This window comes from Nerophis lumbriciformis, linkage group LG25 (assembly GCF_033978685.3).
Source record: "Nerophis lumbriciformis linkage group LG25, RoL_Nlum_v2.1, whole genome shotgun sequence".
NCBI lineage: Eukaryota > Metazoa > Chordata > Actinopteri > Syngnathiformes > Syngnathidae > Nerophis > Nerophis lumbriciformis.
Genome location: NC_084572.2, coordinates 1681348 through 1701603, shown reverse-complemented (window position 1 = coordinate 1701603; position 20256 = coordinate 1681348). Strand labels below are relative to the sequence as shown.

The 20256-nt window shown below is 40.1% G+C and overlaps 1 protein-coding gene across 1 annotated transcript in view; it reads left to right on the top strand.

Moving 5' to 3' along the window:
* itih5 (inter-alpha-trypsin inhibitor heavy chain 5) overlaps positions 1-20256 on the top strand; it is a 115427-nt gene that overhangs the window by 19060 nt on the left and 76111 nt on the right. The window contains exons 6-8 of the mRNA XM_061983542.1: positions 2608-2852; positions 18146-18315; positions 18375-18491. Of these exons, the coding sequence (XP_061839526.1) occupies positions 2608-2852; positions 18146-18315; positions 18375-18491 (532 nt within the window). The remainder of the gene's footprint in view (positions 1-2607; positions 2853-18145; positions 18316-18374; positions 18492-20256) is intronic.

Genomic DNA, 20256 nt, shown 5'->3' with positions numbered 1-20256 from the left:
CCACGAATGTGGCCATTCCCTGGGCGCCCACCGCGCCTGCTGCAGCGGCGTTCCACTCGCCGCCGCCACCTAACTCTGCCCCGGTGGATACGGGGACACGTGGCCTGGCGACCCACCGCCATGTCCCCCTCCCGCCCTCCCATGACTCTTGTTGATATTTTCTGTTTTTGGACATCTGGGATCTGTCCGTAAGGGGGGGATTCTGTCATGTCTGTGTGATCATGTTTTGTTTTAGTAATGTTCGGTTTAAATTTTGGACTTTTTGTGCACTTTTGTTTTGTTTTGTCACCATAGCAACCATTAGTTTTCACCTGTCACGTCACGCACCTGTTTCACGTTCGGACTCACACACACCTGTCACCAATCATGTCACTGTTATTTAAGCCTACCTCACTGCATTGGAAGAACAACCCCGCAGCTAGCTGCGAACCCCACGTGACACACATTATGCCTCATTTTGTTGTGATGCCCCGCTGGATGCATTAAACAATGTAACAAGGTTTTCCAAAATAAGTCAACTCAAGTTATGGAAAAAAAATGCCAACATGGCACTGCCATATTTATTATTGAAGTCACAAAGTGCATTATTTTTTTTCAACATGCCTCAAAACAGCAGCTTGGAATTAGGGACATGCTCTCCCTGAGAGAGCATGAGGATGGGCGGGGTTGGGGGGGGGGGCGTTGTATATTGTAGCGTCCCGGAGAGAGTTAGTGCTGCAAGGGGTTCTGGGTATTTGTTCTGTTGTGTTTATGTTGTTTTACGGTGCGGATGTTCTCCCGAAATGTCATGTCTGTGTAATCATGTTTTGTTTTAAGTCATGTTTTGTTTAGTTTCTGGCTTTTCACTCCCTTGTCTTGTTTGCATGATTACCCATTAGTTTCACCTGTTCCACGCTTGGACTCATTGTGCACTCTTGTTTGTCACCATAGCAACCATTAGTTTTCACCTGTCACGTCACGCACCTGTTTCACGTTTTGAGTCACGCACCTGCTTTCACTAATCATGTCCATAGTATTTAAGTTCATTCATTTTCTGTTGTTCGTCCTGACGACATCACCACATTTATGCTCTGTCCATGCCTGGCACTTCTTCCCATGTCCATTCTTCATGCAACTATTTTTGTTCAAGCCAAGTAAGTTTTTGTTCCATGTTTATAGTCTTTTTGTTTTTCATAGTTTGTTCTCCGCCACTGTGCGTGCTTTTCATTTGTACTTTTTTGCTATAGTCTTTTGGTTTCATAGTTTATTCTCCGCCACTGTGCGCGCTTTCATTTATTCCTTTTTTTTTTGATAATAATAAATAAATCATGTACCTTCATTCCCGTCTCGCCCGAGCCAACTTTCCGTTGCATACCGGAAAAGCACACACCCAAGACCAAGTCATGACACGAAATGTGTTTGTCATTCTTGTTTGGTGTGGGTTCACAGTGTGGCGCATATTTGTAACAGTGTTAAAGTTTTTTATACGGCCACCCTCAGTGTGACCTGTATGGCTGTTGACCAAGTATGCATGCATTCACTTGTGTGTGTGTGAAAAGCCGTAGATATTATGTGATTGGGCCGGCACGCAAAGGCACTGCCTTTAAGGTTTATTGGCGTTCTGTACTTCTCCCTACGGCGTTTTAAAAAGTCATACATTTTACTTTTTGAAACCGATACCGATAATTTCCGATATCACATTTTAAAGCATTCATCGGCCGATAATATCGGACTGCCGATATTATCGGACATCTCTAGTTCATACATGTTATAATTAATATTGATATTTCATATATGTGTTACGGCTAATATTGGTATTGCTATTTTATACATGTGTTTTGATCAATTTTGTTATTGATATTTCACACATGTGTTATGATTAATATTGATATCTTAATACGATGTAGATTTTACACAATATTATTAGAGATGTCCGATATTATTCGACTGATAAATGCTTTAAAATGTAATATCGGAAATTATCGGTGTTTTTTTTTTTTAATTATCGGTATCGGTATCGGTATCGTTTTTTTTTTTTTTTTTAATTAAATCAAGATAAAAAACACAAGATACACTTACAGTTAGTGCGCCAACCCAAAAAACCTCCCTCCCCCATTTACACTCATTCACACAAAAGGGTTGTTTCTTTCTGTTATTAATATTGTGGTAGGTTCCTACATTATATATCAATATATATCAATACAGTCTGCAAGGGATACAGTCCGTAAGCACACTGCTGGTCCACTAATAGTACTAACCTTTAACACTTCATTTGACTCATTTTCATTCATTACTAGTTTCTATGTAACTGTTTTTATATTGTTTTACTTTCTTTTTTTATTCAAGAAAATGTTTTTAATTTATTTATCTTATTTTATTTTATTAATTAAAAAAAAAAAAGTACCTTATCATCACCATACCTGGTTGTCCAAATTAGGCATAATAATGTGTTAATTCCACGACTGTATATATCGGTATCGGTTGATATCGGTATCGGTAATTAAGAGTTGGACAATATCGGATATCGGCAAAAAAGCCATTATCGGACATCCCTAAATATTATTAATAATTATAACGTCGTTTGATGATCAGCTTTTTAATCAGCGTTGCTTTTCTGGGCTGTGTTAGTGCAGAGCAGGGTGTGGAGGTGTTCCGCATGGCGGCCAGCATCCCGGCTCGTAACCGCGCCGTCTTCCTGCTGGCCTACGAGGAGCTGCTGCGGCGCCGGCGGGGTCGCTACGAGCACGTCGTCAGCCTGCGGCCGCTGCAGCTGGTGAGCCGCCTCGGCGTGGACGTCACCATCGTGGACCACTCGCCCGTCACCCAGCTGGAGGTGCTTCCTCTGCGCAGGCCCAACTCGCCCAGGACGCCCGGTGAGTACAGTCGACACGTTGATGTCAGCGTGCACTGCAATAAGTCAGTGTTCAAAAACAAGAACAATTAAAGCTGCAAGCAGCGTTGGTCGGGCCCGCGTATTTGGCAGGTGCTAGTCCTAAGTGTCCCAATACTTTTGTCCAGTTTTAGTCCCAAGTGTCCCAATACTTTTGGCAAGTTGTAGTCCTAAGTGTCCCAATACTTTTGTCCAGTTTTAGTCCCAAGTGTCCCAATACTTTTGGCAAGTTGTAGTCCTAAGTGTCCCAATACTTTTGTCCAGTTTTAATCCCAGGTGTCCCAATACTTTTGGCAAGTTGTAGTCCTAAGTGTCCCAATACTTTTGTCAAGTTGTAGTCCCAAGTGTCCCAATACTTTTGTCCAGTTTTCGGCCTAAGTGTCCCAATACTTTTGTCCAGTTTTTGGCCTAAGTGTCCCAATACTTTTGTCCAGTTTTCGGCCTAAGTGTCCCAATACTTTTGTCCGGTGGTCGTCATAAGTGTCCCAATACTTTTGTCCAGTTTTAGTCCCAAGTGTCCCAATACTTTTGGCAAGTTGTAGTCCTAAGTGTCCCAATACTTTTGTCCAGTTTTAGTCCCAAGTGTCCCAATACTTTTGGCAAGTTGTAGTCCTAAGTGTCCCAATACTTTTGTCCAGTTTTAATCCCAGGTGTCCCAATACTTTTGGCAAGTTGTAGTCCTAAGTGTCCCAATACTTTTGTCAAGTTGTAGTCCCAAGTGTCCCAATACTTTTGTCCGGTGGTCGTCATAAGTGTCCCAATACTTTTGTCCAGTTTTAGTCCCAAGTGTCCCAATACTTTTGGCAAGTTGTAGTCCTAAGTGTCCCAATACTTTTGTCCAGTTTTAGTCCCAAGTGTCCCAATACTTTTGGCAAGTTGTAGTCCTAAGTGTCCCAATACTTTTGTCCAGTTTTAATCCCAGGTGTCCCAATACTTTTGGCAAGTTGTAGTCCCAAGTGTCCCAATACTTTTGTCCAGTTTTCGGCCTAAGTGTCCCAATACTTTTGTGCAGTTTTCGGCCTAAGTGTCCCAATACTTTTGTCCAGTTTTCGGCCTAAGTGTCCCAATACTTATGTCCGGTGGTAGTCATAAGTGTCCCAAGACTTTTGTCTAGTGTACCTACCTTGTCTGCATTGTGTGGGCACGCTGGTGCTTCCTGCTTTTAAGCAGCCATCTTAAAAAAACAGCAGCGCAGCAGCATCAGCGCAGCGGGTCTTTGAAGGGTCATAAAATCAAAACCGGAGCAGGTATTAAAACGATGTTCTGTTATTTTATACACAAGGGTTTATTTAATCTCTCTCCTGTGTTAGTTTGAAGCCGAAACGACAAACGCGCTCAGAGGAGATAGATTTTGAAGGAAGGTGACCGTTTTTTACAAAAATTTTGTTTTGAAGGGGGAATAGCAAACTTCCTGTTGATTTTTGCTGGGGGTTGTCAATTTATGAATTGTAGGCCTAAGTGAGACCTACATAGAGGTTTTTGTTCCCAGTGGGAGTTACAGGCAGTTTTGTCAGTTTTTTCATCCGAGGAGCAGTTTTTTGTGCGTTTTATTAAAAAATTGCGCTAGAGCACAATTTTGAGATTTGGGGTTAGGTTTTTTTATTAGATCACAATTTTAGCCAGTCCTGATGTGTGCGTTCAGTTTCGATAACTTTTAATCAGAAGGGTTCAATCCCTCTCCTGTGTTACACGCTCAGAGGAGATAATGTTTGAAGAAAGGTGACCGGTTTTTACAAAAATGTTGTGTTGAAGGGGGAATAGCAAGCTTCTTGTAGATTTTTGCTGGGGGTTGTCAATTTATGAAATGTAGGTCTAAGTGAGACCTACGGAGAGGATTTTGTTTCATGTCTCTCCGACCTTCCCAGTGGGAGTTACAGGCAGGAGGAGCAGTTTTTTCTCCGTTTTATTCAAAAATTGCTCTAGAGCGCAATTTTTAAATTTGGGGTTAGGTTTTTTTATTAGATCACAATTTTTGCCAGTCCTGATGTGTGCGTTCAGTTTGGTGAGTTTTGAAGCATGTTAAGGGGGTCAAATTACAGCTCAAAGAGGCAAAGGTGACTGTTTTTAGTACTTTTTTGTCTTGAAGGGGGAATTGCCAACTTCCTGTTAATTTTAGCCCGATAATGTACTATTATGAAATGTAGGTCTAAGTCAGACCTACATAGAGGAATTTGTTTCATGTCTCTCCGACCTTCCTAGTGGAGTTACAGGCAGTCTAGTTTTTTTTTTCCTAGGGGGCGCTAGAGCGCAATGTTGAGTTTTGTGGTTCAGTTTTTTTATTAAAAGGCAATTTTCGCAGGTCCTGATGTGTGGGTCAAATATGGTGAGTTTTGAAGCATGTTAAGTGGGTCAAATTAGTGCTCAAAGAGGCGGCGGAAGAATAAAGAAAAAAGAAAAAGAATTAAATTTGGGGTTAGGTTTTTTTATTAGATCGCAATTTTTGCCAGTCCTGATGTGTGCGTTCAGTTTGGTGAGTTTTGAAGCATGTTAAGGGGGTCAAATTACAGCTCAAATAGGCAAAAGTGACTGTTTTTAGTACTTTTTTGTCTTGAAGGGGGAATTGCCAACTTCCTGTAGATTTTAGCCCGAGAATGTACTATTATGAAATCTAGGTCTAAATCAGACCTACATAGAGGAATTTGTTTCATGTCTCTCCGACCTTTCTAGTGGGAGTTACAGGCAGTCTAGTTTTTTTTTGTCCTAGGGGGCGCTAGAGCGCAGTGTTGAGTTTTTTGGTTCAGTTTTTTTATTAAAAGGCAATTTTCGCAGGTCCTGATGTGTGGGTCAAATATGGTGAGTTTTGAAGCATGTTAAGTGGGTCAAATTAGTGCTCAAAGAGGCGGCGGAAGAATAAAGAAAAAAGAAAAATAATTAAATTTGGGGTTAGGTTTTTTTATTAGATCGCAAATTTTGCCAGTCCTGATGTGTGTGTTCAGTTTGGTGAGTTTTGAAGCATGTTAAGGGGGTCAAATTACAGCTCAAAGAGGCAAAAATGACTGTTTTTAGTACTTTTTTGTCTTGAAGGGGGAATTGCCAACTTCCTGTAGATTAAAGCCCGAGAATGTACTATTATGAAATGTAGGTCTAAGTCAGACCTACATAGAGGAATTTGTTTCATGTCTCTCCGACCTTCCTAGTGGAGTTACAGGCAGTCTAGTTTTTTTTTCTTCCTAGGGGGCGCTAGAGCGCAATGTTGAGTTTTGTGGTTCAGTTTTTTTATTAAAAGGCAATTTTCGCAGGTCCTGATGTGTGGGTCAAATATGGTGAGTTTTGAAGCATGTTAAGTGGGTCAAATTAGTGCTCAAAGAGGCGGCGGAAGAATAAAGAAAAAAGAAAAAGAATTAAATTTGGGGTTAGGTTTTTTTATTAGATCGCAAATTTTGCGAGTCCTGATGTGTGTGTTCAGTTTGGTGAGTTTTGAAGCATGTTAAGGGGGTTAAATTACAGCTCAAAGAGGCAAAAGTGACTGTTTTTAGTACTTTTTTGTCTTGAAGGGGGAATTGCAAACTTCCTGTAGATTTTAGCCCGAGAATGTACTATTATGAAATCTAGGTCTAAATCAGACCTACATAGAGGAATTTGTTTCATGTCTCTCCGACCTTCCTAGTGGAGTTACAGGCAGTCTAGTTTTTTTTTTTCCTAGGGGGCGCTAGAGCGCAATGTTGAGTTTTGTGGTTCAGTTTTTTTATTAAAAGACAATTTTCGCAGGTCCTGATGTGTGGGTCAAATATGGTGAGTTTTGAAGCATGTTAAGTGGGTCAAATTAGTGCTCAAAGAGGCGGCGGAAGAATAAAGAAAAAAGAAAAATAATTAAATTTGGGGTTAGGTTTTTTTATTAGATCGCAATTTTTGCCAGTCCTGATGTGTGTGTTCAGTTTGGTGAGTTTTGAAGCATGTTAAGGGGGTCAAATTACAGCTCAAAGAGGCAAAAGTGACTGTTTTTATTACTTTTTTGTCTTGAAGGGGGAATTGCCAACTTCCTGTTAATTTTAGCCCGAGAATGTACTATTATGAAATGTAGGTCTAAGTCAGACCTACATAGAGGTTTTTGTTTCATGTCTCTCCGACCTTCCTAGTGGAGTTACAGGCAGTCTAGTTTTTTTTCTTCCTAGGGGGCGCTAGAGCGCAATGTTGAGTTTTGTGGTTCAGTTTTTTTATTAAAAGGCAATTTTCGCAGGTCCTGATGTGTGGGTCAAATATGGTGAGTTTTGAAGCATGTTAAGTGGGTCAAATTAGTGCTCAAAGAGGCGGCGGAAGAATAAAGAAAAAAGAAAAAGAATTAAATTTGGGGTTAGGTTTTTTTTTTTAGATCGCAATGTTTGCCAGTCCTGATGTGTGCGTTCAGTTTGGTGAGTTTTGAAGCATGTTAAGGGGGTCAAATTACAGCTCAAAGAGGCAAAAGTGACTGTTTTTAGTACTTGTTTGTCTTTAAGGGGGAATTGCCAACTTCCTGTAGATTTTAGCCCGAGAATGTACTATTATGAAATCTAGGTCTAAATCAGACCTACATAGAGGAATTTGTTTCATGTCTCTCCGACCTTCCTAGTGGGAGTTACAGGCAGTCTAGTTTTTTTTTTCTTCCTAGGGGGCGCTAGAGCGCAATGTTGAGTTTTGTGGTTCAGTTTTTTTATTAAAAGGCAATTTTCGCAGGTCCTGATGTGTGGGTCAAATATGGTGAGTTTTGAAGCATGTTAAGTGGGTCAAATTAGTGCTCAAAGAGGCGGCGGAAGAATAAAGAAAAAAGAAAAAGAATTAAATTTGGGGTTAGGTTTTTTTATTAGATCGCAATTTTTGCCAGTCCTGATGTGTGTGTTCAGTTTGGTGAGTTTTGAAGCATGTTAAGGGGGTCAAATTACAGCTCAAAGAGGCAAAAGTGACTGTTTTTAGTACTTTTTTGTCTTGAAGGGGGAATTGCCAACTTCCTGTTAATTTTAGCCGAGAATGTACTATTATGAAATGTAGGTCTAAGTCAGACCTACATAGAGGTTTTTGTTTCATGTCTGTCCGACCTTCCTAGTGGGAGTTTACAGGCAGTCTAGTTTTTTTTTTTCTAGGGGGCGCTAGAGCGCAATTTTGAGTTTTGTGGTTCGTTTTTTTTCAAAAAAGGCAATTTTCGCAGGTCCTGATGTGTGGGTCAAATATGGTGAGTTTTGAAGCATGTTAAGTGGGTCAAATTACAGTTTAATGTGGCGGCGGAAGAATAAAGAATAAAGAATAATAAAACCTTACAAATTCAATAGGTCCTTATGGCCCATTGCATAAGGACTCCCTGTGGGAGTCCTTATGCAATGGGCCATGCGGGCCCTAAATATACAAAAATGAGGGGTATTTTATTTGAACTAAGCAAAATTATCTGCCAATAGAACAAGAACATTTGGCTTGTCAAGACTTTCCAAAACAAGTCAAATTAAAGCTGCAAGCAGAATTGGTCGGGCCCGCGTATTTGGCAGGTGCTAGTCCTAAGTGTCCCAATACTTTTGTCCAGTGATAGTCCTAAGTGTCCCAAAACATTTGTCCAGTTTTAGTCCTAAGTGTCCCAATACTTTTGTCCAGTGGTAGTTCTATGTGTCCCAATACTTTTGTCAAGTTTTAGTCCCAAGTGGCCCAATACTTTTGTCAAGTTTTAGTCCTAAGTGTCCCAATACTTTTGCCCAGTGGTAATCCGAAGTGTCCCAATATTTATGTCAAGTTGTAGTCAAGTGTCCCAATACTTTTGTCAAGTTTTAGTCCCAAGTGGCCCAAAACTTTTGTCAAGTTTTAGTCCCAAGTTTCCCAATACTTTTGTCAAGTTGTAGTCCCAAGTGTCCCAATACTTTTGTCCAGTTTTCGGCCTAAGTGTCCCAATACTTTTGTCCGGTGGTAGTCATAAGTGTCCCAATACTTTTGTCTAGTGTTCCTACCTTGTCTGCATTGTGTGGGCACGCTGGTGCTTCCTGCTTTTAAGCAGCCATCTTAAAAAAACAGCAGCGCAGCAGCATCAGCGCAGCGGGTCTTTGAAGGGTCATAAAATCAAAACCGGAGCAGGTATTAAAACGCTGTTCTGTTATTTTATACACAAGGGTTTATTTAATCTCTCTCCTGTGTTAGTTTGAAGCCGAAACGACAAACGCGCTCAGAGGAGATAGATTTTGAAGAAAGGTGACCGTTTTTTACAAAAAATTTGTTTTGAAGGGGGAATAGCAAACTTTCTGTTGATTTTTGCTGGGGGTTGTCAATTTATGAAATGTAGGCCTAAGTGAGACCTACATAGAGGTTTTTGTTCCCAGTGGGAGTTACAGGCAGTTTTGTCAGTTTTTTCATCCGAGGAGCAGTTTTTTGTGCGTTTTATTAAAAAATTGCGCTAGAGCACAATTTTGAGATTTGGGGTTAGGTTTTTTTATTAGAGCACAATTTTTGCCAGTCCTGATGTGTGCGTTCAGTTTGGTGAGTTTTGAAGCATGTTAAGGGGGTCAAATTACAGCTCAAAGAGGCAAAGGTGACTGTTTTTAGTACTTTTTTGTCTTGAAGGGGGAATTGCCAACTTCCTGTAGATTTTAGCCCGAGATTGTACTATTATGAAATCTAGGTCTAAATCAGACCTACATAGAGGAATTTGTTTCATGTCTCTCCGACCTTCCTAGTGGAGTTATAGGCAGTCTAGTTTTTTTTTTCCTAGGGGGCGCTAGAGCGCAATGTTGAGTTTTGTGGTTCAGTTTTTTTATTAAAAGGCAATTTTCGCAGGTCCTGATGTGTGGGTCAAATATGGTGAGTTTTGAAGCATGTTAAGTGGGTCAAATTAGTGCTCGAAGAGGCGGCGGAATAATAATAATAATAATAAAACGAACGAATAACAATAGGTCCTTATGTCCCATTGCGGGCCCTAATTAAAGCTGCAAGCAGCATTGGTCGGGCCCGCATATTTGGCAGGTGCTAGTCCTAAGTGTCCCAATACTTTTGTCCAGTTTTAGTCCTAAGTGTCCCAAAACATTTGTCCAGTTTTAGTCCTAAGTGTCCCAATACTTTTGTCCAGTGGTAGTTCTATGTGTCCCAATACTTTTGTCAAGTTTTAGTCCCAAGTGGCCCAATACTTTTGTCAAGTTTTAGTCCTAAGTGTCCCAATACTTTTGCCCAGTGGTAATCCGAAGTGTCCCAATATTTATGTCAAGTTGTAGTCAAGTGTCCCAATACTTTTGTCAAGTTTTAGTCCCAAGTGGCCCAAAACTTTTGTCAAGTTTTAGTCCCAAGTTTCCCAATACTTTTGTCAAGTTGTAGTCCCAAGTGTCCCAATACTTTTGTCCAGTTTTCGGCCTAAGTGTCCCAATACTTTTGTCCGGTGGTAGTCATAAGTGTCCCAATACTTTTGTCTAGTGTACCTACCTTGTCTGCATTGTGTGGGCACGCTGGTGCTTCCTGCTTTTAAGCAGCCATCTTAAAAAAAACAGCAGCGCAGCAGCATGAGTGCAGCGGGTCTTTGAAGGGTCATAAAATCAAAACCGGAGCAGGTATTAAAACGCTGTTCTGTTATTTTATACACAAGGGTTTAATCTCTCTCCTGTGTTAGTTTGAAGCCGAAACGACAAACGCGCTCAGAGGAGATAGATTTTGAAGAAAGGTGAGCTTTTTTTACAAAAATGTTGTTTTGAAGGGGGAATAGCAAACTTCCTGTTGATTTTTGCTGGGGGTTGTCAATTTATGAAATGTAGGCCTAAGTGAGACCTACATAGAGGTTTTTGTTCCCAGTGGGAGTTACAGGCAGTTTTGTCAGTTTTTTCATCCGAGGAGCAGTTTTTTGTGCGTTTTATTAAAAAATTGCGCTAGAGCAAATTTTGAGATTTGGGGTTAGGTTTTTTTATTAGATCACAATTTTTGCCAGTCCTGATGTGTGCGTTCAGTTTGGTGAGTTTTGAAGCATGTTAAGGGGGTCAAATTACAGCTCAAAGAGGCAAAAGTGACTGTTTTTAGTACTTTTTTGTCTTGAAGGGGGAATTGCCAACTTCCTGTTGATTTTTGCCCGAGGATATACAATTATGAGAACTAGGTGTAAGTCAGACCTACATAGAGGAATTTGTTTCATGTCTCTCCGACCTTCCTAGTGGGAGTTACAGGCAGTCTAGTTGTTTTTTTTCTAGGGGGCGCTAGAGCGCAATGTTGAGTTTTGTGGTTCAGTTTTTTTATTAAAAGGCAATTTTCGCAGGTCCTGATGTGTGGGTCAAATATGGTGAGTTTTGAAGCATGTTAAGTGGGTCAAATTAGTGCTCAAAGAGGCGGCGGAAGAATAAAGAAAAAAGAAAAAGAATTAAATTTGGGGTTAGGTTTTTTTATTAGATCACAATTTTAGCCAGTCCTGATGTGTGCGTTCAGTTTGGTGAGTTTTGAAGCATGTTAAGGGGGTCAAATTACAGCTCAAAGAGGCAAAAGTGACTGTTTTTAGTACTTTTTTGTCTTGAAGGGGGAATTGCCAACTTCCTGTAGATTTTAGCCCGAGAATGTACTATTATGAAATCTAGGTCTAAATCAGACCTACATAGAGGAATTTGTTTCATGTCTCTCCGACCTTCCTAGTGGAGTTACAGGCAGTCTAGTTTTTTTTTCTTCCTAGGGGGCGCTAGAGCGCAATGTTGAGTTTTGTGGTTCAGTTTTTTTATTAAAAGGCAATTTTCGCAGGTCCTGATGTGTGGGTCAAATATGGTGAGTTTTGAAGCATGTTAAGTGGGTCAAATTACAGTTTAATGTGGCGGCGGAAGAATAAAGACAAAAGAAAAATAATTAAATTTGGGGTTAGGTTTTTTTATTAGATCACAATTTTTGCCAGTCCTGATGTGTGCGTTCAGTTTGGTGAGTTTTGAAGCATGTTAAGGGGGTCAAATTACAGCTCAAAGAGGCAAAAGTGACTGTTTTTAGTACTTTTTTGTCTTGAAGGGGGAATTGCCAACTTCCTGTAGATTTTACCCCGAGAATGTACTATTATGAAATCTAGGTCTAAATCAGACCTACATAGAGGAATTTGTTTCATGTCTCTCCGACCTTCCTAGTGGAGTTACAGGCAGTCTAGTTTTTTTTTTTCCTAGGGGGCGCTAGAGCGCAATGTTGAGTTTTGTGGTTCAGTTTTTTTTATTAAAAGGCAATTTTCGCAGGTCCTGATGGGTGGGTCAAATATGGTGAGTTTTGAAGCATGTTAAGTGGGTCAAATTAGTGCTCAAAGAGGCGGCGGAAGAATAAAGACAAAAGAAAAATAATTAAATTTGGGGTTAGGTTTTTTTATTAGATCGCAATTTTTGCCAGTCCTGATGTGTGCGTTCAGTTTGGTGAGTTTTGAAGCGTGTTAAGGGGGTCAAATTACAGCTCAAAGAGGCAAAAGTGACTGTTTTTAGTACTTTTTTGTCTTGAAGGGGGAATTGCCAACTTCCTGTTAATTTTAGCCGAGAATGTACTATTATGAAATGTAGGTCTAAGTCAGACCTACATAGAGGTTTTTGTTTCATGTCTGTCCGACCTTCCTAGTGGGAGTTACAGGCAGTCTAGTTTTTTTTTTTCTAGGGGGCGCTAGAGCGCAATTTTGAGTTTTGTGGTTCGGTTTTTTTTTTAAAAAGGCAATTTTCGCAGGTCCTGATGTGTGGGTCAAATATGGTGAGTTTTGAAGCATGTTAAGTGGGTCAAATTACAGTTTAATGTGGCGGCGGAAGAATAAAGAATAAAGAATAAAACCTTACAAATTCAATAGGTCCTTATGGCCCAATGCATAAGGACTCCCTGTGGGAGTCCTTATGCAATGGGCCATGCGGGCCCTAAATATACAAAAATGAGGGGTATTTTATTTGAACTAAGCAAAATTATCTGCCAATAGAACAAGAACATTTGGCTTGTCAAGACTTTCCAAAACAAGTCAAATTAAAGCTGCAAGCAGCATTGGTCGGGCCCGCATATTTGGCAGGTGCTAGTCCTAAGTGTCCCAATACTTTTGTTCAGTTTTCGTCATAAGTGTCCCAATACTTTTGTCTACTTTTAGTCCGAATTCTCCCAATACTTTTGTCTAGTGTACCTACCTTGTCTGCATTGTGTGGGCACGCTGGTGCTTCCTGCTTTTAAGCAGCCTTCTTGAAAAAACAGCAGCATCAGCGCAGCGGCTCTTTGAAGGGTCATAAAATCAAAACCGGAGCCGGTATTAAAACTCTTTCGATAACTTTTAATCAGAAGGGTTCAATCCCTCTCCTGTGTTACACGCTCAGAGGAGATAATGTTTGAAGAAAGGTGACCGGTTTTTACAAAAATGTTGTGTTGAAGGGGGAATAGCAAGCTTCTTGTAGATTTTTGCTGGGGGTTGTCAATTTATGAAATGTAGGTCTAAGTGAGACCTACGGAGAGGATTTTGTTTCATGTCTCTCCGACCTTCCCAGTGGGAGTTACAGGCAGGAGGAGCAGTTTTTTCTCCGTTTTATTCAAATATTGCTCTAGAGCGCAATTTTTAAATTTGGGGTTAGGTTTTTTTATTAGATCACAATTTTTGCCAGTCCTGATGTGTGCATTCAGTTTGGTGAGTTTTGAAGCGTGTTAAGGGGGTCAAATTACAGCTCAAAGAGGCAAAAGTGACTGTTTTTAGTACTTTTTTGTCTTGAAGGGGGAATTGCCAACTTCCTGTGGATTTCTGCCCGATGATATACAATTATGAAAACTAGGTCTAAGTCAGACCTACATAGAGGTTTTTGTTTCATGTTTCTCCGATATTCCTAATGGGAGATATAGGCAGTCTAGTTTTCTTTTTCCTAGGGGGCGCTAGAGCGCAATTTTGAGTTTTGGGGTTCGGTTTTTTTATTAAAAGACAATTTTCGCAGGTCCTGATGTGTGGGTCAAATATGGTGAGTTTTGAAGCATGTTAAGTGGGTCAAATTAGTGCTCAAAGAGGCGGCGGAAGAATAATAATAATAATAATAAAGAAAGAATAAAACCTTACAAATTCAATAAGTCCTTATGTCCCATTGCATAAAGACTCCCTGTGGGAGTCCTTATGCAATGGGCCATGCGGGCCCTAATTAGCTAACCTCAATGAACCCCAAAATAGATTAAAATAAGTATATTCTCACTAATAACAAGTGCACTTTTCTGGGTAGAAAAAACAAATATGACTTTTTTTTGCTCAATATGTAGAAAAATATTCTTAAATGAAGTAAATGCTAGTGCCATTATCTTGACATAATGATATGCGCTCGGCATCGTGATTTTTGTTTTTCATGCTTGAAGAAATGATGACTTTAAAAAAGTAGTTTTATACTCAGAGGAGATAAATGCTTGAAAAAAGTTTTTACACAACTTTTGTTTTGAAGGTGGAATTGCAAACTTCCTGTTGATTTTTGCTGGGGGTTGTCAGTGTATGAAATGTAGGTCTAAGTGAGACCTACATAGAAGTTTTTGTTTCATGTCTCTACGACATTCCTACTGGGACTTACAGGCAGTTTTGTCCGCGTTTTCTTCCTAGGGGGCGCTAGAGCGCAATTTTGAGTTTTGGGGTTTGGTTTTTTGATTAGATCGTAATTTTTGCCAGTGAGTTTTGGTGAGTTTTGAAGCATGTTAAGGGGGTCAAATTACAGCTCAAAGAGGCGGCAATATAATAATTGTCATGTCTGTGTAATCATATTTTGTTTTAAGTCATGTTTTGTTTAGTTTCTGGCTTTTCACTCCCTTGTCTTGTTTGCATGATTACCCATTAGTTTCACCTGTTCCACGTTTGGACTCATTGTGCACTCTTGTTTGTCACCATAGCAACCATTAGTTTTCACCTGTCACGTCACGCACTTGTTTCACGTTTTGAGTCACGGACCTGTTTTCACTAATCATGTCCATAGTATTTAAGTTCATTCATTTTCTGTTGTTCGTCCTGACGACATCCCCGCATTTATGCTCCTGCACACTCTCCACACCCTGATGACCCTTGCTACTCTTTTTTCATGCCGGTTCCATGCCAAGTAAGTTTTTGTTTGTTAAGCCACAGTTAGTGTTTTGTTTAATTGTTCATAGTTTCTGCCAATGTGCAAGTTTTGTGTTTATAGTGTAGTTTTGTACCTCCGCCCCTGTGCGCGCTTTTCGTTTATTCCTTTTTTGATAGTTTAAATAAATCATGTACCCACCTTCAAGCCTTGACCAGTCCAGTTCATTTGCACCACGGGAGAACAAACCAAGCCACAGTCCAAGTCATGACAATAATAAAACGCTAGAAATTCAATAGGGTCCTCTGTCCCAAAGGGACTCGGTCCCTAAAAATACAAAATTAGGGGTATTTTATTTGAATTAAGCAAAATTATCTGCCAATAGAACAAGAACATTCGGCTTGTCAAGACTTTCCAAAACAAGTAAAAAAAAATTAGCTAACCTCAATGAACCCAAAAATACCTTAAAATAAGTATATTCTCACTAATAACAAGTGCACTTTTCTTGGTAGAAAAAAAAAAGAGACCTTTTTGCTCAATATGTTGAAAAATCTTCTTAAATGAAGTAAATGCTAGTGCCATTATCTTGACATAATGATATGCGCTCGGCATTACATTTCTTGAAACCAACAAACTTATACTAAAAACTAATTTATTGTTGTTAATGGAAAGACAACAAGGCAAGCGCTTGTTACTCTCGGGGTCTCCTAGCCGCTCAGGCAAATCATATTGTCTAAAAATGCATTTTTCCATGGATAACATGACATCATCGCGCCAAGTGCGTGCTCTTTCAGTCAATTAGTGTGCATATATACAGCCCGGCCCCCGGACAAAATGTTTTTTAATTGTAATTTTGAGGAATTTATCTGAATGTGCATGAACTATTTCTGTTCAAAATTGTTTGAAATGTCAAATGTTTAAATATTAACCGTCAGTTTACTGTACTGTGCCAACTGTACTACTATATGAGTACATATTTTCTATTGTTTCATTGAAAATAAAACAGCAAAGTCCATTTGGCTGTCATCTGTTTTAATTATGAGACACAATTGTGTCAAAGTCATGATTTTTTTTTTCATGCTTGAAATAAGAAATGATTTACTTTAAAAAAGTAGTTTTATACTTGTGAGTGTTGATGACACAGCTTTGCAACACTTGATATTCTAGTTTCAAGCATGTTTTACTCAATATAGGTCATCAAATCTCAGCAACAAGCTGTAATATCTTACTGACATCATTTAGGACCAAAACCCTTAAAACAAGTAAAACACTCTAACATAAAATCTGCTTAGTGAGAAGAATTATCTTATTACACAGAAAATAAGCAAATATCACCCTTATATGAGATATTTAATCTTAGATTTCAGTTTTTGCAGTGCAAAATAGACAGAAAGAATACATTGAGTAAGAAAAATGACAGTACTTTAAAATGACAGTACTTTATTGATACATGTTATTTCTGGCCCTTGAGTTGGACACCCGTGGCCTAAACAAAACCTATGTCCAGCAAAAGTGGCTACACTGCAAAAACTGAAATCTAAGTAAGATGAAATATCTCAAATAAGGGTGATATTTGCTTATTTTCTGTCTGATAAGATAATTCTTCTCACTAAGCAGATTTGATGTTAGAGTGTTTTACTTGTTTTAAGGGTTTTGGTCCTAAATGATGTCAGTAAGATATTACAGCTTGTTGCTGAGATCTGATGACCTATATTGAGTAAAACATGTCATGACTTGGTCCTGGGTGTTTGCTTTTCCGGAATGCAACGGAAAGTTGGCTCGGGCGAGACGGGAATGTAAATACATGATTTATTTAATATATCAAAAAAAAGTACAAACGAAAAGCGCGCACAGTGGCGGAGAACAAACCATGAAACCAAAAGACTATAGCATTAATAAACAAAACTTACTTGGCATGGACTAAAAGGAGCAGCATGAACAATGGACATGAAATCAAGTGTCAGAAATGTGCAGAGCATAATTTGTGGGATGTCACCAGAAAGACAAACTGAAAACAATGAACTTAAATACTACAGACATGATTAACGAAAACAGGTGCGTGACTCAAAACGTGGAACAGGTGTGTGACGTGACAGGTGAAAACTAATCGGTTGCTATGGTGACAAACAAGAGTGCACAATGAGTCCAAACGTGGAACAGGTGACGCTAATGGGTAATCATGGAAACAAGACAAGGGAGTGAAAAGCCAGTGTCATGTCTGTATTATCATGTTTTGTTTTAAGTCATGTTTTGTTTAGTTTCTGTCTTTTCACTCCCTTGTCTGGTCACCATAGCAACCATTAGTTTTCACCTGTCACGTCACGCACCTGTTTCACGTTTTGAGTCACGCACCTGCTTTCACTAATCATGTCCATAGTATTTAAGTTCATTCATTTTCTGTTGTTCGTCCTGACGACCTCACCCCATATATGCTTCTGCACACCCTTATGATCCTTGCTGCTCTTTTTTCATGCCGGTTCCATGCCAAGTAAGTTTTTGTTTATCAAGCCACAGTTTATGTTTTGTTTAATTGTTCATAGTTTCCGCCACTGTGCGTGCTTTTCATTTGTACTTTTTTGCTATAGTCTTTTGGTTTCATAGTTTATTCTCCGCCACTGTGCGCGCTTTTTCGTTTGTTTTTTGATGTATTAAATAAATCATGTACCTTAATTCCCGTCTCGCCCGTGCCTACTTTCCGTTGCATCCCGGAAAAGCAAACACCTTTTTGTGATTTAACCCCCAATTCCAACCCTTGATGCTGAGTGCCAAGCAGGGAGGTAATGGGTCCCATTTTTATAGTCTTTGGTATGACTCGATAGTCTTTGGTGCATGAACTATTTCTGTTCAAAATTGTTAGAAATGTTAAATGTTTAAATATTAACTGTCAGTTTACTGTACTGTGCCAACTGTACTACTATATGAGTACATATTTTCTATTGTTTCATTGAAAATAAAACAGCAAAGTCCATTTGGCTGTCATCTGTTTTAATTATGAGACACAATTGTGTCAAAGTCATGATTTTTTATTTCATGCTTGAAATAAGAAATGATGACTTTAAAAAAGTAGTTTTATACTTGTGAGTGTTGATGACACAGCTTTGCAACACTTGATATTCTAGTTTCAAGCATGTTTTACTCAATATAGGTCATCAAATCTCAGCAACAAGCTGTAATATCTTACTGACATCATTTAGGTCCAAAACACTTAAAACAAGTAAAACACTCTAACATCAAATCTGCTTAGTGAGAAGAATGATCTTATCAGACAGAAAATAAGCAAATATCAGCCTTATTTGACATATTTCATCTTACTTAGATTGCAGTTTTTGCAGTGTGACCATAACAAGCACTTCCTGTCCTGTCCTTCTCCTGGGAACAGCCAAGCCTGAGCCTCCTGTCACCACCGCCATCCAACGGGAGAAGAACATCTGCAAAGTCAGCTTCCGCCCAAACATCGTCCAGCAGGCCAGGATCTCCACCAACGGCGTCCTGGGAGACTTTGTCCTTCGTTTTGACGTCCGGCGAGACACGGACGTCGGAGACTTTCAGGTGAGACTTTCATTGCTTCCCGTCACTACAAACTCTCAGTCTCATCCCGTCCTCCACAGGCTCTCAACGGCCATTTTGTGCACTACTTTGCGCCCAAAGACTTCCCCGTGGTGCCGAAGAACGTGGTGCTTGTGATCGACACCAGCGCTTCCATGCTGGGCTCCAAGATGAGACAGGTGCTTTTCTTTGACACTTTATTAGGTACACCTACAGTGTTTGTACAAACTACAGTGGCCTTTCCTTTTAACAACACTCAGGAAACGTTTGGGAACTGAGGAGACACATTTTTGAAGTGGAATTCTTTCCCATTCTTGCTTGATGTACAGCTTAAGTTGTTCAACAGTCCGGGGGTCTCCGTTGTGCTAGTTTAGGCTTCACACATTTTCAATGGGAGACAGGTCTGGACTACAGGCAGGCCAGTCTAGTACCCGTACTCTTTTACTATGAAGCCACGTTGATGTAACACGTGGCTTGGCATTGTCTTACTGAAATAAGCAGGGGCGTCCATGGTAACGTTGCTTGGATGGCAACATATGTTGCTCCAAAACCTGTATGTACCTTTCAGCATTAATGGCGCCTTCACAGATGTGTAAGTTACCCATGTCTTGGCCACTAATACACCCCCATACCATCACACATGCTGGCTTTTACACTTTGCGCCTAGAACAATCCAGATGGTTCTTTTTCCTCTTTGGTCCGGAGGACACGACGTCCACAGTTTCCAAAAACAATTTGAAGTGTGGACTCGTCAGACCACAGAACACTTTTCCACTTTGTATCAGTCCATCTTAGATGAGCTCAGGCCCAGCGAAGCCGACGGCATTTCTGGGTGTTGTTGATAAACGGTTTTCGCCTTGCATAGGAGAGTTTTAACTTGCACTTACAGATGTAGCGACCAACTGTAGTTACTGACAGTGGGTTTCTGAAGTGTTCCCGAGCCCATGTGGTGATATCCTTTACACACTGATGTCGCTTTTTGATGCAGTACCACCTGAGGGATCGAAGGTCCGTAATATCATGGCTTACGTGCAGTGATTTCTCCAGATTCTCTGAACCTTTTGATGATATTACGGACCGTAGATGGTGAAATCCCTAAATTCCTTGCAATAGCTGGTTGAGAAATGTTGTTCTTAAACTGTTCGACAATTTGCTCACGCATTTGTTGACAAAGTGGTGACCCTCGCCCCATCCTTGTTTGGGAATGACTGAAGCTGCTTTTATACCCAATCATGGCACCCACCTGTTCCCAATTAGCCTGTTCACCTGTGGGATGTTCCAAATAAGTGTTTGATGAGCATTCCTCAACTTTCTCTCCTTCATCTTAGATGAGCTCAGGCCCAGCGAAGCCGACGGCGTTTCTGGGTGTTGTTGATAAACGGTTTTCGCCTTGCATAGGAGAGTTTTAACTTGCACTTACAGATGTAGCGACCAACTGTAGTTACTGACAGTGGGTTTCTGAAGTGTTCCCGAGCCCATGTGGTGATATCCTTTACACACTGATGTCGCTTTTTGATGCAGTACCACCTGAGGGATCGAAGGTCCGTAATATCATCGCTTACGTGCAGTGATTTCTCCAGATTCTCAGAACCTTTTGATGATATTACGGATCTTAGATGGTGAAATCCCTAAATTCCTTGCAATAGCTGGTTGAGAAATGTTGTTCTTAAACTGTTCGACAATATGCTCACGCATTTGTTGACAAAGTGGTGACCCTCGCCCCATCCTTGTTTGTGAATGACTGAAGCTGCTTTTATACCCAATCATGGCACCCACCTGTTCCCAATTAGCCTGTTCACCTGTGGGATGTTCCAAATAAGTGTTTGATGAGCATTCCTCAACTTTCTCTTCTTCATCTTAGATGAGCTCAGGCCCAGCGAAGCCGACGACATTTCTGGGTGTTGTTGATAAACGGTTTTCGCCTTGCATAGGAGAGTTTTAACT